Genomic DNA, 16,017 nt, shown 5'->3' on the forward strand with positions numbered 1-16,017 from the left:
CTCACCTCAGCCTCCCAAAGGCGCGGGATGACAGGCTGAGCCACCGAGCCCGGCTTTGCATTTCTAACGAACCACCTCCCAGGCCTGCCCACACTGCCGGTCCACAGAGCACCACCAGAGTCTTCGGCAAGATGGAGACAGTATCCAAAGTTGCCTTTTCCCTCCTCCCTTCCCAGGATCATTCGACACCAGCCCCAAAGTCACAGCACCCATTCCGAGCCCTCTGCATGCCCACCCTGGTGCCTCTGCCTCTTGGTTCAGGGCTCTGTTGAGTCAGTCCGTCCCAAGCTATGGGTCCCTCTCTGGGCCAGGACGCATGGGTCCTGAGACCCAACTGTCTCCGCCTTCATCCAGCTTATGGGATCATCACTTTGACTGCCCCTTCTCTGTTGGCCTCACGAGACAGAGCACCCTGGGTAAAGCCAGGATCTGTGTCTCAGACGTCCTCTGCCCTGTGCCTGGTATGGAGTCTGAGGCAGAGATGGACTATGGTCAGAAGGTAGTTTGCTGAGAGACGTGTCTTTTTATTATTATTATAAAGATGTGGGGTACAGTCCAGGGTTAGGTATACAAACATTGATTGTGCAGGTACCCTTGTTGATGAGGTGTGCCCCTCCCTCCCCTGGCAGTTTCCCTCAACTGTCTATCCCACCCCCAACCCCTGACAGTTTCCCATTGCTGCCAAATGCTTTCTTATAGTATTATCATTGTTCAAGGTCCACGAGAAATGCAAATCAAAACCACATGGAGATACCACCTAACCCCAGTGAGACATGTCTTCTTAATTCCTGTGTTCAGTCGGGAAAGTGACATAAGCATGGTGCTTGGATTCATTGTGTTTCATTTTTACTTTACATTTTCTTCCAGTCCCTGCCATCTGGACACATACAAGGAACGTTTGAACTGGCAAATAAAGAAGAAAACAGAGAAAAAAACAGATATCCCAACATCCTTCCCAGTAAGATTTTACTTTTTTTTTGCATGATCGATGGCATTTGCACGATACTTAGCATTGCCTCACAGCTTCCCTACGGGCTCATGACATTCCTGTGCTTAGAGGTGAGAGAGATCAGGAGTCCCCACATCAATGTAGCCGCTCGAGTTTACACCTAGAACTCCAAAATGTCCCTGTCTAGGTGCCTATCTCTGACTGCTAAGCCTGTGCTGACTTTTAAGTATGGGCTGCCCACGTGGGGACCCAGCAGGACAGTGCCTCATGGTCATGGGCACCAGCTGGCAGGGGTCATCCTGCAGAATGCAGGCCTGAGCCCCAGTCTAAGCCTGCCAGTGACCCTGGGCAGCTCCTTGTGCTCTTGGCCACAAGCAGTAAATCCTAAGTTGTCTGGGTCCTGGACCGAGGACGGAAAGGACAGAATAAGAAACCTGGCCAGGCTTAGTGGCTCAGCCTGTCATCCCAGCACTTTGGGAGGCCGAGGCATGTGAATTGCCTGAGCCCGCGGGTTCGAGACTAGCCCAGGCAACTTGGCGAGACCTCATCTCTGCAATAAATAAACAATTAGCCTGGCATGGTGGCGTGTGCCTGTAGTTCCAGCTACTTGGAAGGCTGAGGTGGAAGAATTGCCTGAGCCCAGCAGGTCGATACTGGGGTGGCCGTGAGCGTGCCACTGCACTCCAGCCTGGGCAACGGAGTGCCTCCAACTCGAAAAGAAAAAAAAGAAACCTGTAGGCATTTGGCGGCTTTGTAGGAAAACTCCGAATCCACCTGATTTTAACCTCAATAGTAAAAGGTAGGCATGGGCTGAGGAGAGTAGGTGTCAGGGAATGGCAGGCTGGGAGCCCACAGGTGTGGGCTGGTGTGTCTCAGTGACCTACTGCAGCTGGATGGGCCATGTCCGGAAGCAGGTTTCACAGCCTGCCTGATGCCAAGACAAAACCTGCAGGTTGCAAGCCACCATTGCAAAAGCTGCCCAGCCTGGGCCCTTCCCATCATCAGTGTCGCCCATCAGGCTCACAGAATGACAGCCCCCAAAGGATTCCAACAAATCCAGGTCTGAATCCCGAGCCTCCCTGGTCCACGAGTCACCCTTCCAGACTTGGTCTTGGTGGGATGGAGGAGGCTGACCTGTGGTGGGCTTCAGCATTTTAGGATTCAAACTGAGTCCATCTGCTCTGTGTGTCAGAGAAGCTGTGGTCTGTCCAATCTGTGGTCTCTGGGTCTTCAGCACTTTTTGTAAACGGTTCTTTTCCCTGTTTACATGCATGGCATTGACATGTGGTTTCTACAAAACCCACCGTGAGCCTGTGAGGCTAAAGAAATTCGTCAAATAGGCTTTCATTCAACATACATCTGCAGGGTAGCCCAGGGAGGCCCAGGGAGATGGGTCAGGAGGCCACATGGAGGTCACGCAGCTGAGCTGAGAGGTTGGTGCCCACGAGGGCTAGATTCTGGGTGCTTTGGAGAGGACTTGCAGCTAGATAGGCTATCAGATGTCAGAGAACGAGAGGAGGCCGCTCACAAGGCTTGAGCAGCTTGAAGAAAGGAAGACCATGGCAGGGGGAGGTCTGGGATCTTTAGAATAATTTGATCAAATAAAAATTGAGATATTTGAGGACAGGCCCAGTGGCTCACACCTGTCATCCCAGCACTTTGGGAGGCTGAAATGGGAGGATTGCTTGAGCTCAGGAGTTTGAGACCAGCCCGGGCAGCATAGAAAGACCTCACCTCTACAAATGTGTTTAAAAAGCCAGATGTGGTGGTGCCTGCCTGTTGTCCCAGCTACTCATGAGAATGAGGTGGGAGGATCACCTGACCCATGGGGTCGAGGCTGTGGTGAGCCGTGACCCTGCCACTGGATTCCAGCCTGAGCAAGAGAGGGAGACCCTGACTTAAAAAGGGCTGGGGGATACTTGGAAATAAGTTTCCATTTTTAACTTAATTTATTGCCTTAATTGTTTTACTTCAGTTATATCTTGATTTGTTGAAGGTATGTGTTAAGGACAACTCAGTGCCCAGGACTTTCCTGAGTTCCTTATTTCTCACTCACTACTTCATCACTTAAAAAGGAACATTTCCATTGTAAACTAAAAGTACTTAGGTGGGAGCTCAGTGGGCGCTGAATTTATGACGAGTTTTGGGAACGACTTAACACCCAGCGTCCTTCTCCAGATGTGGTGGCCCAGGGTGGAGCATCTGCCTCACCTGGACCCCCCTCCCGGAATCGGCTGGGTTTCCCTCCTGCAAATCGTCTCTAAGCTCTGTTCTCTAGCCTGTGCTCCAGAAGTCAGCTGGCCTCTCCTCCAAGTATAAAAGCCTATCAGGATTCTGAACAGGCTTTTCCAGCCTCCCCCAGAAGTTCTTTCCCCCATCTGCTCCCTACCAACCCAGAAACACCAAAACACGAGAACTCGAGGCTGCTGGCAGGCGGCCAGGGCTAGGGACCCTGCCAGAACACGGCACGTTTCATACTGGTAGGATGACAGGCTTACGGAACAGTGGCCTGGAGGTATCGCTTCCTGGCAGGGACCAGCAGGTGGCATCTGGCATTGGGCACTAGGATGACTCAAGGTTGAAGGAGAGTCATGTCTGATTCATCAGGGTTGCCTCTGGGACCCCTGCTGGGGCCAGGACCAGTGGGCTGAGCCAGGAGAGTATGTCAGGCCCGGGGCTCTCAGGGTTGCTCCCTGGGCCAAGGGGCTCCCTCTACCCACTTGGTGAGAGCCCTTGTTATCCCTTAGGGTAGGGCTGAGGGTCAGCTCCAATAGCCCTGGGCTCCTTCCCTGCCTTTCCTAATCTCCCTCAAGCCGAGGGTCGACTTGAACCAGATTTACAAGCTTCCCCACTGGGCCAGGAGCCCAGTCACACACGTGGCCTTGGGGAGCTCTCAGGACAGAGGTGAAAGCGCACTGGACGTCAGGCAGGCTGGACTTTTGCCTGTGGACAGTCTCTTTCTGGAAAAATGCCAGCAGCTGATAATTTTAAGAAATAGTGTTTTGAAAGTGACGTGTGACTTTTTAAAATAAAAAGACAGGAAGCTCTTAGACACTGCAAGATTCTAAATCTAACCAGAAGCTATATTTTCCCCTCTGCTTTTCTATAGCTGTCCTCAAAGTGTAAATTTTCCCAAAGTATTTTCAACTAGCGTTAGACACATTCAGCAGAACTATTTCTGCCTCAGGTTTGCAGCTCCTGAGCAGACGGGCCTCAGCCACATCCGTGGGGCCTTAAGTTTGGGGTCTGACTCCCTGGTCACTCTGTGTGGGCCGTAACCAGCCCTGATAGCTGCACTGGGCCCTCCTTTGTGGCAGCAGGACAAAGCTGACTCAGATGATGGTGTTCTCAGGCCACCAGATCCAGCCCCCGCCCCAGGTGAAAGTAAGACAAACAGTCATGGCCCTAGGGGCGGCCCTGACTTCACACCACAAACACACACAACACAAACACAACCTCCTCAGTCGATTTCAGTCCTGAGGGGAGGGAAGAAAGCAGGGATGAGGACCTGGAATTATTCAATAATGAGTCTAATAAAGAGGCACTAAGTATATACCCTGGACCAAACTCTGTGACAGCTTAAATGCCCTTGGGACCCCTCAGGACTGAAATCGACTGAGGAGGTTGTGTTTGTGTTGTGTGTGTTTGTGGTGTGAAGTCAGGGCAGCCCCTAGGGCCATGGCTGTTTGTCTTACTTTCACCTGGGGCGGGGGCTGGATCTGGTGGCCTGAGAACACCATCGTCTGAGTCAGCTTTGTCCTGCTGCCACAGAGGCGGGCCCAGTGCAGCTATCAGGGCTGGTCACGGCCCACACAGAATGACCAGAGAGTCAGACCTGACCAGGTGTGGACATTCCTGGAAAGGCTACCTCTTCACCACACCGACAGTGGAGCTCCGGGCCCACCGCGTTTTCAGGGCCCATGAATATGCTCTTGATTCTTTTAAAATCAAAAAAACAATATACATCATCCAGCCTGGACTGTGGTCAACCTTTTGCTAACTACTAAAACAGTGGTACATCACCTTGTTAATATTGTTTATGAGAGAAGGGACCTGTGAAAGCAGAGGAGACTGGAGTCCACTGCAGTTATGAGGGAGCCCAACATGTATGTATGCACACACACACACGCACTGTGCCACTTACTCCACAAACGTACACACAGGAATACTACCCACATAACACACTCATACACACCACAAACATATATACACACAATTCATTCACACTACACCATTCACTCACAAACATACAGATACCACACACACACGACACTTATACACACACACACTACAAACATACATACACACAACACACACACACACACGGCACTGCATGTTCAGCCTTTTCAGCCTGGAAAGCTGCCAGTGCCACAGGCCGGAATCCTCCGGGCATGCTCCCACCCTGCCCAGTCCAGGCATGCACTTTGCTCACCTTCCAGCTCTAGGGCAGATGGCGGTGCCTGGAGGTTAGGGGTCAGAGGCCCTAACCCCTAATCCCAACATCTGCTTGTCCCCAAGGGGATAGTGATCATTTCCCTGGAAAGCCTGGGAAACTGGACCCGTCATCCTAAGTGCACGTATGCTTGTCAATTTGGGAGCCTAATGCGGGGTTCATAAAATACAGTCCTTGCACTGTTGGGGCCCTGGCACATTTTGCTGTTTCAGTCTATGTGGTGGCCCAGCAGCCCCCATCCTGGACACGGAAATCCCGCCTTTGTCATTCATTCCGCTGCTGAGACAGTCAGTGTTCACCAAGGCCGGTGCGTTCCCACCCCTGTGGCACTGACAGTGTCAACAGGGACATGGAAGAAAGATGCCGCCGTCGCCCCCAGAATGTCTGTGAAAGTAGTTCATGGCTTTTCTAGGGGTTGATACTGTAGATGAAGACATTCGTGGCACATGTGACTCCTAATCCTAACAGCATGGCTTCGTTTGGGTTTTTTTCAGATGATCATTCCAGGGTGATTCTGAGCCAAGTGGATGGAATTCCCTGTTCAGACTACATTAATGCTTCCTACATAGACGTAAGTCGGCAGAGTGTCCCTGCTTTCCGGCCCGGTGTAGAAGGCACATGGGGCCACTTGGGGGCTGAGCGTGAATCGTGACAAGTGGGTGCTTTCTTCTCTGATGCCAGGAATATCAATTGTAAGTTTGGCCACAAGCTTTGAGAGCATGGAACCCACCGCACATTTCAAGTGAGCATCTGTATTCGAGAATTTCAAGGCACAGAGATAGGCACAGAGGATGGTCATTACAGCATCATTTATATGACTGACAAAATAGAACAGGAGGGAACCCAGCTAAACAAACTGTGGTAAAACCGTGTGCAGTGGACAATTAGGAATCCATTGTAATTGCTCTTTGAAAGATCATTTGCGGGGGTGGGATTGGCAGTTGAGGGAAACTGCTAGGGGAGGAAGGGGCATACCTCATCAACAAGGGTGCCTGCATGATCAATGTTTGTATTCCTAACCCTGAAGTGTACCCAACATCTTTATAATAAAAATTAAAAATAAATAAAAAAAGAAAGATCATTTAAAATAAATTATAAAATTCTCATACAAGTACGATAGAAAAGAAAACGGACCTATTAACCCAATTAGAATATACAAATGTCTGCACATCTACTTGTGTGCATGTCTGGGAAGATATTCACAAAAGAGACAAGACTAGAGAAGGAGCATATGAAATATCATTTGCTGTTTTTGAAATCACTGGTAAGTTTTCTTTTTTGCTTTTTTTTGGTTTTTGTTTTTGGAGTCCGAGTCTTACTCTCTCACACAGGCTGGAGTACAGCCATCATGTCTCAGCCTCCCTGGCTCAGGCGATTCTTCTGCCTAAGAGCCTCCCAAGTAGCTGGGACTGCAGGCACATGCCACCATGCCTAGCTAATTTTTGTGGTTTTCGTAGAGACAAGTTCTCACTATGTTGCCCAGGCTGGTCTCAAACTCCTGGGTTCAAGCAATCCTCTCGTCTCAGCCTCCCAAAGGGCTGAGATTACAGGTGTGAGCCACTGTGCCTGGCCTGAGTTTTCTTCTTTTTAAATTTATTTCTGCATTTTCCAAATGTTTCATGGTGAATGTGTATTCCTTTCCTAACAGCAAAAAAATCCACAATTTATAATTGTGCAAAATTATAAATCTGATTTTATTTTTCTAGGGTTACAAAGAGAAGAATAAATTCATAGCAGCGCAAGGTAAGCTTTTGGTTAAGTTCTGAACATAATTCAGTAAAATAATGTGAATGGCTATTGTTTCCAATTCTGTATGCCAAGAATACCGAGAATTTATACTGATTATTTGTGTGTGTGTGTTTACATTTAAAAGACATATTAGCCGGACTTGGTGGCTCAGCCTGTAATCCCGTGCTTTGGGAGGCTGAGGTGAGTGGATTGCCTGAGCCCGCGGGTTCGAGACCTGCCTGGGCAACTTGGCGAGACCTCATCTCTACGATAAATCAAAAGTTAGCCAGTTGTAGTAGCGCACGCCTGTAGTTCCAGCTACTTGGAAGGCTGAGGCGGAAGGATCGCCAGAGCCCAGCAGGTCGAGGCTGCAGTGGCCACTGGGCGACAGAGTGAGACTTCAACTCAAAAAATAAAAAAATAAAAAATAAAAATAAATAAAAGGCATATTAGATGTCCATTTGTGCAATGGATATGTGTAAACAAACATACACATATCTGTTTTCACATATTCATAATTTAAACACAGAGCACACAGTGGTCCACTTGTTGCCGTTTAAGCATGTTGATACTTGCATTAGATAATCCTTAATTTCTCTCAGCCGACGGAGCCCTTCATGGCTCCCAGGTTTTGGGGGTTGGAAGGCGAGTAGCTTTTGAGATCAAGGCCATAACCAAGAAGCCACTTCAACCATGAAAACATGTCTTTAACCTTGAACACATTACTACCTCGTCCACCGAGTGCTTCAATCCATCCACTGGACCAGAGGTTGTCATCTGGAGCTGCATGCAGTTAGGTGTCAGCGGAGCTAAAACTAAATTTATCAGACTTCCTCACTCTTAGATCAGGAGTCTTTAGGGCAATGATTTCCAAAATTCGGGCTTGTTACAAATGCAGGTTCCCTAAGAAACAGGGACATGCATCTACACGTGCGCATACAGAGGACATCAGGAATGTACCCAGCTGTAAACATCAGAAAAGCTGACAAACATGGACTGAAACGGATGGTAGCATGTTTTTCTCTCATTAGTCAGCCATGCAAAGGGAGGAAGCCCAGGGTTAGGGAACTGCTTTATCTTCCTGCCCATCCTTTTCAGCATGTAGCTCTTACCCCCAGGGTTGCAAAATGGCTGCTGCCTCTCAGGGCATTGTGTCTGTATCCAGGCAGGAAGTGGGAAAAGAGCAGAAGGTTTTCTTCTAGTGACACTTTATCTTTTGTTCAGATCCCTTCCCCAGGGACTTCAGCTTATATCTAATAGACAGCACCGTACTGAGAGATTTGAGCTTTTTACAAAGGAAAGGGAGAAGGGAATTAGAAATGCAGAATGAGTCGGGCAGCTGTCTCTCTGTCTGTCTCTCTCACACACACACACACACACACACACACACACACACACACACACACACACACACAGCTCTGTCGGTCCTGACTCACTGATACTAGAGCGGGCCTTGGTATTCTGGGGTTTTAACAAGCTCTTTGACAAGAAGCTTTAGATTCGGTCCTCACCTGAACACACCTTCTTGCCTATGAATATAATAACCCCACCTGGGTCCAATGGTCTCGCTCCCAGGTATTTCCCAGCTGGAGTGGGGTGAGTGTGGTAAGCTGAAGACTTCCTGGTCCCTCCCAGGCACTATGGGTTCTGGCAGACTTCAGGGCACGAGATGTCCCAACAAGCACTCATTCCTCTGTGCCCAGCTATCCCCACGGCCAGGGTGCAGGACCCCATAGAGACTTCTCTTGACGCCTTTTGACTCTGGAATTGTCCTCTGCACACAGGCCCCAAACAGGAAACCGTTAATGACTTCTGGAGGATGATCTGGGAACAAAAGTCTGCGACCATCGTCATGTTAACTAACCTGAAAGAAAGAAAAGAGGTGAGCTCTCCGGGAGCCTGACTCATGCGATCGTTTCCTTTTTGCTGCTGCTTAGCCGAGGAGGTTCTCACCACTTCCTTCTCCTATTTCCCTCCCTTCATATCATTGCAGAAAAAAAAAAAAACAGCGGCATACAGTATTTTTATCATAAAATAAGTCCTGTGTCCCCAGTATCTCACCGTTCAAATCCGTGATAAAACAATGAAGTTTTTATCAGCCAAGTGCAGCCCCTAGCCGGCCCTGTGGTTTGACCCCGTGATGGAAACTGCGAATCTGAGAAGTTAGGTTTTTAGTACGTCGATGTATCTATCACGTAGTAGGTCCCAGACTGCAAATGAAAAGGATTTCATGCTTATTATCCAGAGTAGAGAAATATACTCAAAAATCATGGCGTATGGAAGGAATGTTGATTTGTCACCCAGATCTATTTAAGTAGTTGTTTCTGATTCAAACAGGGATGCATGCACATTACAGAATAAGAATTGGGGACATCGACAAAGAAGAGAAGTTGAACTGGTCGTTTCCTAATGTGACAAATACCCGTTAGCATCTGCTATGCGGGGCCACCTCTGTCCCAGGTGCATAGAATGAGACTTGAATGCAGGACTGAGAAAAGAGGAGGCCTGTGGGGGTTTTTTGGCCACAAGCAGGGACCCGTTTTTTGTTGTTGGTTTTTTTTTGAGTTGGAGTCTCACTCTGTCGCCCAGACTGGAGTGCCGTGGCCGCTCCCGGCCACCGCAGCCTTGACCTGTTGGGCTCCGGCTATTCTGCCTCAGCCTTCCGAGTAGCTGGCACTACAGGCACGCGCTACCACGCCAGCTAATTTTTGATTTGTTGTAGAGATGAGGTCTCACCAAGTTGCCCAGGCGGGTCTCGAACCCGCAGGCTCAGGCAATCCACTCACCTCAGCCTCCCAAAGCGTGGGATTACAGACTGAGCCACTGAGCCGTTTTTTTTAGGGCATGAAGTCACTCTCTGGAATGAAAGAGAAACTGGGAGCCCGAGGGTGACTTGCTACAGATGGAGGAACCAGTTAGGAGACAGTGCTTCTAGCATGTTCTAGCATGAAGGCCCAGCTTGGCGGGAGCTGTGTGTCCTGCCCACCCCAAGCAGGGCCTGCCAAGTCCTGGGCTCCACCCCCACCCTCTGTTGCTCACACATCAAAGACGCTGGCCGGGCCCGGCAGCACCCACGCAGTGTGGCAAGGATTCTGGGGAAGGCCTGCTGTTTTTATTTACTTTTATTTTTTATTTTTTGGTGGTGCAGAATGACTCTTTTTTTAAATCAATATTTTTTATTATGATATTGTGGGGTACAGTTAAGGGTTAGGTATACAGCTATGCTTCGTTCAGGCACCCTTGTTGATAAGAAGTGTCTCCCTGTCCCCAGATGGATACTGACTACTGCTAATCCCATCTCCCTTCCCCTCCTCCCCCATAGTTTCCCACCACTGTCAGTCATTTCCTTATGGTAATATGTTGGATGATCAAGGTCCACTGTATGAGTGAGAACATGTGACACTCAGATCTTTGCTTCTGTGAGAGGTCGCTCAGTATTATAGACTCTAGTTCCATCCAGGTTGCTGCGAAATTCATGATTTTGTTCTTTCGTATCGCTGCGAAGTATTCCATCGTGTATATGTACCACATTTTTTTAATCCAGTCCTCTTTTGATGGACAGCATGGTTGCTTCCAGGTTCTTGCTATTGTGAACAATGCCGCGATAAACATACATGTGTAGGTATCTTTTTTATAGAGTGATTTGCGTTCTTCAGGGTATATTCCCAGGACGGGGATTGTGGGGTTACATGGGAGGTTGATATTTAGAGCTTTTAGGAATCGCCACACTGCTTTCCACAGAGGTTGCACTAGTTTGCACTCCCACCAACAGTGTAGAAGTGTTCCCTTTTCGCCACACCCTCTCCAGCAACTGTTATTTTTTGAGCTATTGATAATGGCCATTCTGACTGGAGTTAGGTGTTATCTCAGTGTAGTTTTGATTTGCATCTCCCTGATGATTACTGAGGTTGAGCACTTCTTCATGTGTCTGTTGGCTGCTCAGATATCTTCCTTCGTGAAGTGTCTGTTCATATCTTTTGCCCATTTTATAATGGGGTTGTGTGTTTTTTTCTTTTCAGCACATTTGAGTTCCATGTAGATCCAAGATGTTAAGCTTTTGTCAGACCTGGAGTTGGCAAATACTTTTTCCCAATCTGTGGCTGTCTCCCTGCTCTCTTGATGGTTTCTTTGGCTTTGCAGAAGCTTGTCAGTTTAATGAGGTCCCACTTGTCTATCTTCTCTCTTATGGCCTGTGGGTTTCGGGTTTTGTTCAGGAAACTTTTTTTTAACTTTTAATTTTTTTTATTTTTAAATTGTGGGGTACATTTCAGGGTTAGGTATACAAATATTCACTGTGCAGGTACCCTGGTTGATGAGGTGTGCTTCTCCTTCCCCAGGCAGATTTCAGCTACTATCAATCCCACCTCTCTGCCCCCCCCTCCTCCCCTCTGCAGTTTCCGCTACTATCAATCTTTTTCTTACAGTATTGAAGTGGTTGTTCAAGTTCCACTTATGAGTGAGAACATGTGATACTCGGCTCTTTGTTTCCGTGAAAGATCACTCAGGATTATAGACTCTAATTCCATCCAGGTTGCTGCAAAGTTCATGATTTTGTGCTTCTTTCTGGCCACGTAATATTCCATTGTGTGTATGTACCGCGTTTTTTTAATCCAGTCCTCTTTTGGTAAGGCTGCTGTTTTTAGATGGGAGTGTCAGGACCTGGGGAGCTCAGCTGGGGTGGGAGATGGGAGAGAGGAGCCCACATAAAGTGCTCTGGTCCTCACAGTGCCACCTGACTAATTTGTTCCACACCAGCAACATAGGAAAAAGTCTCCAGCCACCATTTCTGTTCTGAGATAAGGTGGGGATTTTGTTTTGTTCTTGAGGGAGTCGGGACAGGGCTGGGGAGGGCCCACACCTTGCAATGTTCAAATCTTGCCCTGGTCATCCTTTGACAAGAGGGAAGCAGGGGATTCTCGGGCACAGACACTTGACCCCGCCTTCGCTGTGAAGGAGGAGAGCCCCCCCATCACCAGGGGTCCCGGGGTCCTCAGGGACCTGCGGCTCATGGGGACCAGTCTTCCCAGGGGCTGGTTCTCCCAACACAAGACCAGCGCAGAAACAGTGGGAAGCAGAGCACGCCCCCGTTTCCCCACTTCAGTCATTCCCCTGCCATGTCACTTGGCATTTTCTCTGATCTTCCTCCGTGGCCTCCCACTGGATTTTTCCATTCCTGTGACTCAGGGCTGGGCTGCTTCTGCATCTTGACTCTCCCCATTTCAGATGAAATCAGTTCTCAACCGAGTTCCCTTTTTCTGAATTGCTCACACTTCTGTTGTGGTCTTCTTGGCTTCCACATCCTGGGTTCCACATTGTGAAACGCAGCAGTCTGGCAACTCATGATCTGAGGTGGCGGGGGGGAGGGCTTAAAACAGCCACCCCCGTAGCCCTTTGGGGGCCTAAGACACGTCCCCTGTCTCTACCGGAGAGCCTATCTCGGCGGGAACCTCAAAACCTCTAGGGCTCCCTAGACTAGGACATCTGGGTATTTGTTGCTCCCCTGGGTGGCATCAGAGACCCCCTGTAAGGGGGAGCCAGGTGTAGGGAGGAGGAAGTTTGTGTCATGAACGCCATGACACAAGGATGCTGGTCACTGGTAAATACCAGACTCTTTTTGTGTCATAAAATTATCAACCCTCGTGACTCGGCCAGTTAGCTCTGCCACTGTGGGCCATTCCCAGGGTAAAGTGCCTCGTGTTTGGAAGGCCCGTGGAATTCCAGATGTTTCTATGGCACCTTAAGCAGACCTTTCCTCCTTGATGTGGGTCCTCTTCCATTCATGACGTCCGTGCCGACGGAGGGCTTCCCAAGGTTTGGGTGTTGCAAGAGAAACTGCAGAGTTTAAGGGCTCCTGGAACTTGGATTTGGGGTCATTGTGATTCCAGAGAGGCAAGAGATGAGCCTGTCTAGGAGGGAAAGAAACGAGCCTCTCTGTAGCAATGCGCAGATTCTGTAGCAGCCTCGACCTCATTAAAGAAAAATGAGAACCAGTAGGTCAATCACAGGTTCCTTGCTCTTCGGCCATGGACCCGCCGTGATGCAAATTAAGTCCATCTTTAGTGAACTGAGCAAGAGAAAACAAACAGCTGAATCTGCTGGGAAATGTTTAGGGATAGCACCATCCTTGCCCCCAGCCTGAGGGTCACTACGGGTTAAGTGCTGGACCCTGCAGGGCACGGGCTCAGTTCAAGAACATGTGTGGGGTTGGTGGATGGATAAATGAATGAATGAATGAGAGAGATATCATTCGTGTCAAAGTCAGAAATCCTCAGGGGCCCTCATCGTAGTCTCAGGGCTGCCTTTAGCCAGTTGCGTAGCCTCAGTTTCCCCATTTATAAGGAGTCACGCTCGCCCGTGTTTCTTTCTCAGCTTGGGAGCTATCTGATGGGAAGCCAGAGTGTGGTTGGACTTCTGTGGACGGCGGGGAAATGGGGCGTTGAAGCACACCCACAGACCTATGTGTTTCTATTCAATTGTCTCATACAGGAAAAGTGCTACCAGTACTGGCCCGACCAGGGCTGCTGGACCTACGGAAACATCAGGGTGTGTGTGGAAGACTCCGTGGTTTTGGTCGACTACACCATTCGGAAGTTCTGCATACAGCCGGTAAGCCTTGGCAGCTCTTGGCCTTCTGAAAAGTTTGTTCTGGAAGAGCCCGGTGTCCAGAGTAGACCCACTTTGACGTTTCCTCACACGAAGAGCTTTGCCCTGGCACTGCCACAGCTGGATGGGTGGGAGCTGTAGCTAGGCTGTGATGGGGTGGACAGGTGAGTCTGCCAAGGCACGAGAGGCCAGTGCCCATGGATCTTTGGAGAGTGCTGGGCGCTGCTGGCTCCCAGTGACCGATCCAGGCCTCCTTGGGAGGAAGGTGAATCAACGGGGTGAGGCTTTGGGTGGGGATGTCCCCTCAGTGGAGTCATTTCACATACTGGAATGGTGAGGCCACATTTGTAAAAGACGCTTTCAAAATTATATTCGAAACCTCCTCATTTTTCACATTTATTTCCTATTTCCACCCCACCCTCGACAAAGGATTTAAGGCAGACTTAATTAAAATGCCTGTAAAGCGGATGAAATCAGCCAGGCAGGATGGCCCATGTTGGTTGTCCCACCTACTTGGGGGGCGGAGGCAGAAGAATCACCCCAGCCCAGGAGGTCGAGGCCACTGTGAGCCATGACGGTGCCACTGCACTCCACTCTGGGTGACAGAGACCCTACTCAAAAAAAGAAAAAAAGCAGATGAAATAAAGATTAAGAGATGTAGCCGGGCTCGGTGGCTCAGCCTGTAATCCCGCACCTTTGGGAGGCTGAGATGAGTGGACTGCCTGAGCCCGCGGGTTCAAGACCCACCTGGGCTACTTGGCGAGACCCCATCTCTACAATAAATCAAAAATTAGTTGGGCGTGGTTGCGCGCGCCTGTAGTTCCAGCTACTCAGAAGGCTGAGGCGGAAGGATCGCCGGAGCCCAGCAGGTCGAGGCTGCGATGGCCGGGAGCGGCCACTGCACTCCAGTCTGGGCGATAAAGTGAGACTCCAACTCAAAAAAAAAGATTAAGAGATGTACTAAAGCCATAGAGTCATTTTATCAGGACTTAAAGACAGAGTGATGAGCACAATTCGATCACAAAATATGAGTCTGAGCTTCCTTGAAGTCCTAACAAACAAAGGAAAAGGATGAGCTTATTGTTCTCACCATCCCCAGCACCTTCCTCTTCCAGACACACGTGCACACACACACATACTTCCAAATACACTGTGTATAATCTTCCATGGTCTGAGAGAAACTCTGAGGGTGAATCTAAAAGTCTCCAATGCGTAAGCTGACAATCATTTATTTTCCCCAATTTAAGCACTCTCGATCATGACAGGATATGCTGTTGGTCATGACTTAGGGCCACAGGCAAGAAGTGGGCCTGTCCAGGCAAAATTGGGATTGGCCACCCTGCTTACAAGGGGATCCCTGCGCATTAGGACCGGTGTGGGGATATGTCTGGCTGCCCAGGGCTTGCGTGGCCTGGGCATGGCCAAGCGCTATGATCCTTGCTCTCCGTCCACAAAAGCAACCGTGGCACCCTGTCCACAGTTGGCGGAAGTAAGAGCCAGGATCTTTTGCTCGGGGCATCCCCGTCATGGATGGGACTCGACACAGCCCCCAACTCAGGGGAGCCCACAGCCTCCTGGAGTTGGGGAACAGGGGGAGGGACATCCCACCGTACTCTGGTCTCACCTGTCCCCTGTAGCAACTCCCTGATGGCTGCAAAGCTCCCCGGCTGATCTCGCAGCTGCATTTCACCAGCTGGCCCGACTTTGGAGTGCCTTTCACCCCCATTGGGATGCTGAAGTTTCTCAAGAAAGTGAAGACGCTCAACCCCACGCACGCCGGGCCCATCGTGGTCCACTGCAGGTACGTCTGGATGGCCACAGGGCAGGATCCTCCGGGGCTGGCCATGGTGGGAGGACTCGCCCCTCTTGGGAAAAAGACCCAGGGACCGACGTCCAGGTAGGCAGAGATGCAGACAGGGCTGACATGGGCACAAACTCCAGTGACTGAGCGAGCAGTGGCCCCAAAAACCCAAGGGGGAGAGGGCTGGAGTGATGGTCAGCCCCTAGCGTATTCCACGGTGGCAAAACTCCCTCATCACCCTGTATGTAAAACCAACAAAAGCTGAGGGGTCCAGGATGGCGGTGGGCGCAGGGCTCTGGGGCATCTACTTTGCCTTCCACACCTCCTCCAGGAGTCCCAAGTTACCTCCGGGAACCGAGATGGAAGCCAAGTTTCTCCAAGAAGCAACCCCCTACACACACACACACACACACACAAATCTTTATAGCAGGGCACAGTGAGGTTCAGAGGGCTCGGGACACCCAACAGAGCACAGAATCCTCC

At 49.8% G+C, this 16,017-nt stretch overlaps 1 protein-coding gene across 8 annotated transcripts in view; it reads left to right on the forward strand.

The window, feature by feature from the left end:
- Nucleotides 1–16,017, forward strand: part of PTPRE (protein tyrosine phosphatase, receptor type E) — a 100,403-nt gene that overhangs the window by 65,325 nt on the left and 19,061 nt on the right. For 7 of the 8 annotated variants that reach the window (XM_021716065.1, XM_021716066.1, XM_008065072.2 and 4 more), the window contains 6 exons: nucleotides 868–958; nucleotides 5,897–5,973; nucleotides 7,109–7,145; nucleotides 8,915–9,012; nucleotides 13,617–13,736; nucleotides 15,371–15,534. In XM_021716065.1, the coding sequence (XP_021571740.1) occupies nucleotides 868–958; nucleotides 5,897–5,973; nucleotides 7,109–7,145; nucleotides 8,915–9,012; nucleotides 13,617–13,736; nucleotides 15,371–15,534 (587 nt within the window). The remainder of the gene's footprint in view (nucleotides 1–867; nucleotides 959–5,896; nucleotides 5,974–7,108; nucleotides 7,146–8,914; nucleotides 9,013–13,616; nucleotides 13,737–15,370; nucleotides 15,535–16,017) is intronic. The other variant, XM_021716070.1, reaches the window with a different exon arrangement.

This window comes from Carlito syrichta, unplaced genomic scaffold (assembly GCF_000164805.1).
Source record: "Carlito syrichta isolate Samal-C Ts95f unplaced genomic scaffold, Tarsius_syrichta-2.0.1 Scaffold308151, whole genome shotgun sequence".
NCBI lineage: Eukaryota > Metazoa > Chordata > Mammalia > Primates > Tarsiidae > Carlito > Carlito syrichta.